Source organism: Fulmarus glacialis, unplaced genomic scaffold, assembly GCF_000690835.1.
Source record: "Fulmarus glacialis isolate BGI_N327 unplaced genomic scaffold, ASM69083v1 scaffold35720, whole genome shotgun sequence".
NCBI classification, from domain to species: domain Eukaryota; kingdom Metazoa; phylum Chordata; class Aves; order Procellariiformes; family Procellariidae; genus Fulmarus; species Fulmarus glacialis.
The window spans coordinates 1-8,305 of NW_009186413.1; the positions used below are offsets into that span (position 1 = coordinate 1).

The 8,305-nt window shown below is 44.2% G+C and overlaps 2 protein-coding genes across 2 annotated transcripts in view; one reads left to right on the top strand and one right to left on the bottom strand.

The window, feature by feature from the left end:
• Positions 1–676: 676 nt before the first annotated feature.
• Positions 677–3,855, top strand: DIABLO (diablo, IAP-binding mitochondrial protein; the record flags this gene model as incomplete). Its single annotated transcript, XM_009587769.1, has 5 exons — positions 677–797; positions 1,155–1,286; positions 2,008–2,118; positions 2,273–2,348; positions 3,352–3,855. Coding segments are annotated over 5 exons (655 nt in total), but the record flags the coding sequence as incomplete, so codon positions are not given.
• A 3,670-nt stretch (positions 3,856–7,525) lies between these two features.
• Positions 7,526–8,305, bottom strand: part of B3GNT4 (UDP-GlcNAc:betaGal beta-1,3-N-acetylglucosaminyltransferase 4) — a 1,156-nt gene continuing 376 nt past the window's right edge. The window contains exon 2 of the mRNA XM_009587778.1: positions 7,526–8,305. Coding sequence (XP_009586073.1) covers positions 7,526–8,305 — 780 coding nt within the window.

Genomic DNA, 8,305 nt, shown 5'->3' on the forward strand with positions numbered 1-8,305 from the left:
TGTGCCACAGAAATGGCCATAACGCACCTCATCTGTCTCCAGATGCCACAGCACAAGCAGTAGCTGCTGACCCATACAGCGCTTGCCACTGATGGGCTGTAGTTTAAGAGTACACAGCGTAAAAGAAAGAAAACTGACCAGTTATTTTCAGCAAATTGCTGTACAACAAAAAAAATTCTCATGACTGAGTGCTGCTGGTTTTTTGCTCGAGTGTTTCAGTGATAGGCCCTGACCCCACGGACACTTACACAACATTGGATGTAAATAGAAGTGACTACAGGAGGCCTTAAGTGTCACTGGATTGCAGCAAACTATTACCAGTCATATTGCTTACCTGCATGTACCATATACCACTTTTAAGCATGCTTTTTAATTTGTTTTTAATGTTACTGAATATTAGCAGTGTGTTGGTACCAGATAAGATCCATTTCCTCTCTCAAAGGATTAATAATTCACTAGTTACTGTGCTTGTCTTCTTTTCTTGCACTTATAATTAAGTAATATAACAGAATTTTAAAAAAACTTACTCATTCACTATTATGCAGCTGCATTACAGAAGCTTGGTAGAGACTAGGTCATCTAGAACAGCTTCTAGGTGTTCTTTTCCTCTTTGATACCTATTTCCCACCACACACTGGTTATTTCTTGCGCTTAACTTTGTTTCTTGCATTTCCAGACAAAGCTTCCCTGTTCTGGCCAATATTAGGAGACGCTGCCTCTCCGGCGTGAACGGAAGATGGCACCAAATGGTGGGCGTGGGGCTGGGAGCGGCCTTGTGTGCAGTCCCAGTCGTGGAGGTAACGTATCAGGAGTGAGATACATACAGCACCCGCTCGTTAGAAACAGTTTCATATTCAAAACCACTTGCTTAGCATTTTACAAACGAGTACTTACCCTCAGAATTGTATTCCTTCATGGGGATCACAGGTGTTTAAGCCATGTAGTTGTTAAGGAAGAGAAATGAGAAAGACAATGTCTACCTTCAATAACACCTCGCAAAAACAGTTACCTTGTTTTACAATAGCAAAACAGCAGTGAGAATTAGGCTGTCCAACCTTGTAACCAACAGTGGTGCTTTTCCTTACCGTTATTTGTTACTAATAACATCCATATGAAAGTCAGTGTAAAGATCATGCAAATGTCTTGTCTTTCAGAAACAGAACTCAGTTTCTCTCAGTAACGATGCCTTGATTAAAAGAGCAGTTTCCTTGGTAACAGACAGTACCTCTACACTCCTCTCTCAGACAACATACGCATTGATTGAAGCACTGACAGAGTATACAAAGGTAAGCTGAGAGATCACACACTTTGCTAACAAGTCAGTACTGGAAATAATAAATTATTTGGCACTAACTACACCTGTCAAACCATACTTAAAACAGACTTTAGTTTTTTATGAATTTTAATAAAAGAGGTGTCAGGGTTTGAAGATGTCAGGTCCCTAGGAAACAGTGGGGTAGGGCTCACTCTTCTACTACACCAAACGCAGAAGTTACTTTTAGCTTTGTTAGACTGTTGCTTTGAGCTTGAACTTAAGCTGAAATGATCCATGTCTCAGGGGCTAAAGAAACTCGTAACAGTTATGGGATACCTGCGTACTAAGTAAGTAGGATATGCCACCCTGTATTCATAGGTATTTTATTTACCTTCTGTGCCTGTTTCTAAGGCCATGAATTTGAGTTTCCTCGGAAGAATGGAGTGAGCCATATTTAAGTCTGAAACAACAAGATACAGTTTTAATTTTATAAGTAAGTGCTGATTTGAGTAAAGAGTTTGCATTCCAGTTTACTTCCTTATTAGTATGGCAAGTATATAAAGAGATGCTACCCACAGCACTACTGTAGGCAGACAGCACATGCTGTCAGTGCCTCCAAAATTGCAGTGAACTTGAGAACAAAGCACCTTTGGAGCCATTCAGCAATTTTGCTAATTAACACCGGTTAACACTGAGACAACATCAGAGATGTACAGATTGTCACATAATTGTGTGAAATGATTCCTTTGCAGGCAGTTTATACGCTGGTGTCTCTCTACAAGCAATACGCAAATCTTCTTGGGAAAATGAACTCAGAAGAGGTGGATGCAGTCTGGCAGGTGGTAATAGGAGCCAGAGTTGATGTAAGCAATCATCTCCCTTCAGTCAGCAATCTGCCTCTTAAAACTCTGCTCAGAAAGTCCTTGTCTCGCTTGCTCACCTTTTCACAAAGGCACTGTTTGGAAGAGCATTCGGTACTGTTACGTCTAGTTAAGTAATACTTTGTTTTACTCCTAGATGACAACAAAACAGCAGGAAAAAAAAACAGCATTACGTCTTTCAGAAATGGCAGCAGAAGCTGCGTATCAATCAGGTAAGCACAAGCAGAAATACTGAGAATTTCTTTCCCCTAGCATTTGGGCAGTATTTATTGAATGAGAATGGAGTTGAGAGAGACCCTGAATATACATTCAGTTAACATACCAATTTACAACTACTGCCTGGTTTTTAGAGATGCTGAGAACTTACTTTGTTTTATTGGCTACAGGTCTAGTAGAATCGTTCTGAGAACTAGGCCTGGAAGCTTCACATACGGTTTAGATCATGACCAACCATGCCAAAAAATGTTTGAGGGAAGTGTTTAGTCATTTTTAAATGCAGTGTTCAAACACAGTTCTGGGAGCCACAGAACTAAGGCTACCTAGGGGGTCCGGCAGGTCTTTCTAGCTGGATTCACTTTTATTAAAGAGTGAGAACATTTGCCTTTCACTCAGGAAAGACACTAATTTTGGTCTTTTCTCCCTGTATACACACTTCCACAAAAAGTGTAGAGACTTGATAGCTCTGAGATTGAGTTATGGGATGACTTACGGTAAATCGGCAAAGTTATTGGAGTGGAGAAGGGGAGGAAAGCGATGAATATATAGGGACACCCTAACTCTGTAAGCGCCTGAAAAAGACACAGAGTATGTAGGAGCGGGAGGAGTATGGGAGGAGAAGGGATTCTAAGTTCAGCAGTGCCACAGACGTTCCCGCTGCTGGTAGGTGCCAGGACAGGACAAGGACTGAAAGTTCCTGGCACACGATGACTGGGCTGGGCTTAGTTCTCAAACCCACTGGCACAAGCTGATTGCTCTGATCAGACGCTGGCTGTGACCCACTCGGGTGGGAAGAATTCAAGGGGGCAAAAAAAAAAAAAGTCTCAAAGTAGACATATTGTTGTTTAAGGTAAATGAACAGTAAATGCATTAGCATTAATATAGCCCAAGAGCCACCGAAACACTGAGCAAAGCAGATGATAATTATAGACAGTCACTTTCTTAATTGAAGGTTTGCCAAGTGCTCCTCTAACCCAATGTATTTAAATTACTTTTCAGGTGCAGACCAAGCCTCAGTGACAGCCCGCAGCCACATTCAGCTAGTGAAATCACAGGTGCAAGAAGTGCGACAGCTGTCCCAGAAAGCAGAGACCAAGTTAGCTGAAGCTCAAACAGAAGAGCTCATAAAAGCTCAAGGAGAGGAATCTTCATTGCCACAGGGTATTTTAGGAAGTACAGAGGCGGGTGAGGACCCTTACCTTCGGGAGGACTGAAAAGAACTTCAATGTCACCGCAGTATACGTAAGAGTCAATCACAAATTGAAGGGTCCCAAACTTTTAAGTGTGGCATACTGGGAAACTGCTGAAATAAGCCTATGATTCCATTTTTTCCCCAAACAGGATTACTGTACAAAATCAAGTCAATTCCAAGTATCTGAAAGGCCTTGATCTTGTTTGTAACTTACCATGTTTGTAATACTTACGGATTCAATTATTTAAATGTTTAACTATGCAAATGTGAAAACTGCTATCAAGGATAGCTTGTTGTTAATTGTCTCTCTGCTGGGAGAGGCCTACCACTTGTTTGATACGTTTGTGAGAGCTCTCTTAACTTAGAGGCTAACTAGGTATCACCAAAGAAGTGTATTTAAAAGTCATTATTTTTAACCTGTGAAGTAAATGATGTCTTTATTAAACTGTGCAAAAGCATGCATTGTGAGTGTGCCCATTTGGGTAAGAGATTAAGCACTGTTTTCTATTTGAACTTAAAAGTTTGTAACCCAGCTGAGTGACAGCTGCATCAAATTACACTTAATTGCAATCAGGGGACACATCTGCTGTAGAGCTGAAAACTTTCTGTGGAGTTACCCAGGCTCTTCTTAGTGAAGTTTTGCAGTTCAGTACAGCAACCTCTTTCACCCAAGAGTCACCACTTGTAACACATCTGCTTTCCCCAGGAAGCAAAGGGAGATTTGATTTTCAAGATACTGTGGTTATAAACAAAGTTGTTGTGGCAACTGCTGCGTACTTCTTTACATAGCAGTGAGCAAAAGCAAGTTTTACATATTTGAATGCTTTCCAGCACAGGTTTCAGAAAAATAATCTTAATTCTCTCTTTTTGTAAGCTTAATGTTTCACTGCAGGCTTCAAAACCACAGGTATCTTTCACTGTGTTGATTTTCTAACTTGACAGCTTAATGTGAAATTTGCAATATTAACCACATAGACAATGTAAAGTTAAGCTAGGATTGCTTTGTAGGATAGCATCCACTAGAACTTTATCACTGCTGATTTTAGTCAGTTAATGCCCATTCATCAGGTTTTGTAAGAAAACATACATTAATCATAGGTTTTTCACCACAAATTAGCATCTGATGCACTACAGCTGTGTCAAGGTTGCTGTTACTAAGTTGAGTTGTGCTTGACTAGGAATTTTTTCAGCTATAGCATAAGCCTTTCTATGTGTGTCTCATTTTGCCTGCCTTTTGAGCACATGCAATCTCAGCTGCACAGCACTGTATATTTATAGATTAAATAGTAAAGAAATCAACAAACCACCTTTCCTTGCTCCTGCTCCTCACCGGGTGCTGCTGTATCCAAGGAGGATGGAGCAGTCCCGAATTAAAGCTCACAGGAAGATGCCAGCATCTGCTGCGCCAGTAGTCAGGAGGACCCAAACACAGTTTTGGGCTGGAGCATTAGGAAAAACCCCACTATCACGAGAGGATTCTTTGCGGCAGTGGCACAACCACACCCTCAAGAGCCAAATGCAATTTCAGGTCAGCCTCTAACCACAACTGCTCCAATTTGTTACATGCTGCAGTTCAAGAACTACTCCCAAGCCACTGACCAAAATACACATACAGGTTCTGTTCCTTTCAAGATGCCACAATAACTCTTACTCAGATGCTTGCATGGCAGAGATATATACAGCTTAAGACAGATGAGCACTGCTACAGGAGTCTGCAAAGCAGCCCATTCTTCCCCTTGCAGAGCCTGCTCCCAGCCCCCTTCTTGCGCCACTTCTTGTTTCACTGTACGCCCTGCTCTTACTTTCCAAGACACAGGCTGTACCGACACACATCTAACCTTCAGACATGACAGGAACCAACTAGTCAGTTCAATCAAGTCAAAATGGAAGCGAAGAACACGAGTGGCTCCGTATCGCCTCCAAAACAGGGTGGAAAAGAGCCCCACACCTTTATTAGGAAGTGAAAGTTGCCTATCGGGGGTTAGGCCATACACCTAAGCCCACAACAGACACGACATCGTGCTCTACATTATGTTACTGAGTTTGCATTTGGAATCATCTAGTGGATCAGAAAAATGCTGCCACAGCAGTTCACAAGGTACCACGGTACCCGCTCCGTCCAGTCTCTTCTCTAGAAGCAGCAGCAGTGCCCAGAAATTAGGTTTTGCTGCTGATACTCAGCCTTGTTTACAAAGCCCACATAATCTGAAACTACGTGTAGACAATTTCTCAGGTACAGCTAATACAGCGAATTAATCCCTGTTAGGGCTGCAGTGAGAAGACACAGTAGCAGCTTGTACAAGACCACATTGAGGATGGACACACAGGCAGGCTCATCCCTTGGAAGAGCAATTTTTTCAGACAAACACCTACTCGCATCTGGCACAGAAACAGCTCGTGTGAGAGTAGCAACTCCCACCGCAAGAGTCTGGGTCACGCTGTAGGGCTAAGCTAGAACTACACCCAGTGCTTTAGAAAACCAAGGCAGCAAGGGATCGAACAAGGACCAGCGGTGCTGCCAGGAGTCCCTCAGCCTGAGGGCGTACAGCGCTGCAGCACCCCGCTGGAAGGCAGGGCAGTCAGCCTCCCCAGGGAGCTTGGCACACGTCTGGTCTCGGGATGCCCTCGGTCTTTGCCTAAGGAGTACAAGCAAGGACCTCCTGGAAGCACTTCCCGGGCACTTCTACAAGCTCCAGCTCACATCTGGTGGGCAGTGAATGCTGGGCAGCTGGCACTAGACAGCAATGACAACAGCACAACACAAATTGCTCTGATTTCTGTAATCACACACTTCCTCTCTACCCTCTACCTTTTTCGAAAGCTTCCAGGCTGCTTCCTGCTCATGCACAGCACAGCAGTTTCTGATCTAGCAGCAAAACACCCTGAAGCTGATAAGCTTCATAAAAGTATCACCAAATCTTAGTTTCACATTTCATCTTTCCTCAAATTAGTGACTCCAGTGCATTCATAGATTAATCACTTCTGCATCAATACATCTTGTCTGGACAGGGGCAGAGAATGGCAGCGGCTCACAGCAAAGAAAGTGACAAGTACCCATTTCCACATAACCTTATCCTCTCTAATATCAATGACTCCTTAGTGCAAATGCCCAGCACCAGGTCTCAGCTTTCTCTGGCTTTTAGGTCTCTTAGCTTTCAGGAGACCCAAGAATACTCCTGTGAAAACACTTTTCAAAACTGTATTTTATTTATACCCAACATTACAACAACAACAAAAAAACCCCAAACAACTCCCACACAACATGAAAAGCTACAGCCACTATAACTACCACCGTGATTATTCAAGAGGTATTGCTCCTCTCAAACCCAATCAGAAAGTGTTTGTGCAAAAGCTTCCAGTGCAAGTAAACCTGTAATAAACTTCTGTAAAATCCCAAGAGCTCAAGTCAGAGCCCAGTCCCTTGGATCATTGCGCTGTATTAAGGCAATATATTTTTAGGCTTTTTTTTCCCCCACTCCACTCCCTTTCTCCTGCTGTCCAGTAGGACCTGAAGGATTGCTGGCCTAGGACAGCGGAGTTGCGCTGCAGTGGGCCCAGCAGCACACACTGGCCTTTCTTCCACCCCTTCAAGTAATTTCAAGTGCTCTGTCACTCATTAGTCATCATTAGCTTTCCTACAAGGACTGAATTTGGCTGGTGGTCAGACACCAGCCTCGGCATTGCTGAGCCTCCATAGCAGGTGGCACCTCACTCACATCCCTGTGGCAGCTGTGACTTGCCTGGCTCCAGTCTAGCTGGGAGGAACCGAGCCGAGTCCCCCGTGGCATGTCTCACCAAGCTACCGGGCCCATCCCCACCCCATGACAATCCAACTGCTTCAGTAACCCACCGACAGAAAAAGATTTACTGCAAAAGACCGGCTCAAGTACAGTCTGTTAGTAGAGGACACGTTTCTACCATAACCTGATTTTTAGTCCAAATACCCTGTATTTGTCACCAGTCACAATCCCGCTGCGCTCATCAGTAGCTTCTTTTCCAACCCCTTCTGTAGTTGTGCGTTACTGACACCGCACACCTAATGCTGTCATCCTTTACCAGCGTCCACATGATCCACATGTCCGTTGGGTTTAGTCTGTGCACAATCATCAGCTCTTTGTACAAGCAGGGATCAAAAGGATTGAAAGGTCTCTGGATCCCGAAAGTCTTAAAGCCAGCGTGGTTCTTTGGGGTCACTGCCATCTTTGCCAGACACATTCCCACAAAGACATCATCTATTGGGAAGAGGTCCATGCCCTCTGCGGTGCTCTGGAGGCGGCGCACTGTCTCTCTAGACATCACATAGCCCCCTCCACCCGCATAGAGGGGATAGAAGGGGGCTCTGTACATGGATTCTGGGATAAAGTATTTAACCTTGGTGTTCCTGATGGGCCGGGCGTTGGTGATCACATCCCCAACAAAGAGATCCTGCTCAGCATCCAGGTCCTGGAGGAACTCAACAATGTTGTAAGTGTTGACAAAGACATCATCATCGCCCTTCAGCACAAACCTGGCATGCAGGCAGTCCTCCATGAACCAGCGGAGGAAATGCAGCTCCTTGAGGGTCAAGTTGAAGAAGTTGTCAACAAAATCCCACTGCAAGAGGTCATCAAACTCCTGGCTTTCATAAACCAGCAGCTGGTGCAGGGGCTGTACCCGGATTTTGGCCTCCGAGCGCCCTAGAAGAAATACCAGCCTGATGTGCTTGCCACTGATGGAGACCTCCTTCCCCCAGGTGTTCCTGATCGCCACCCGCCGGTCTAT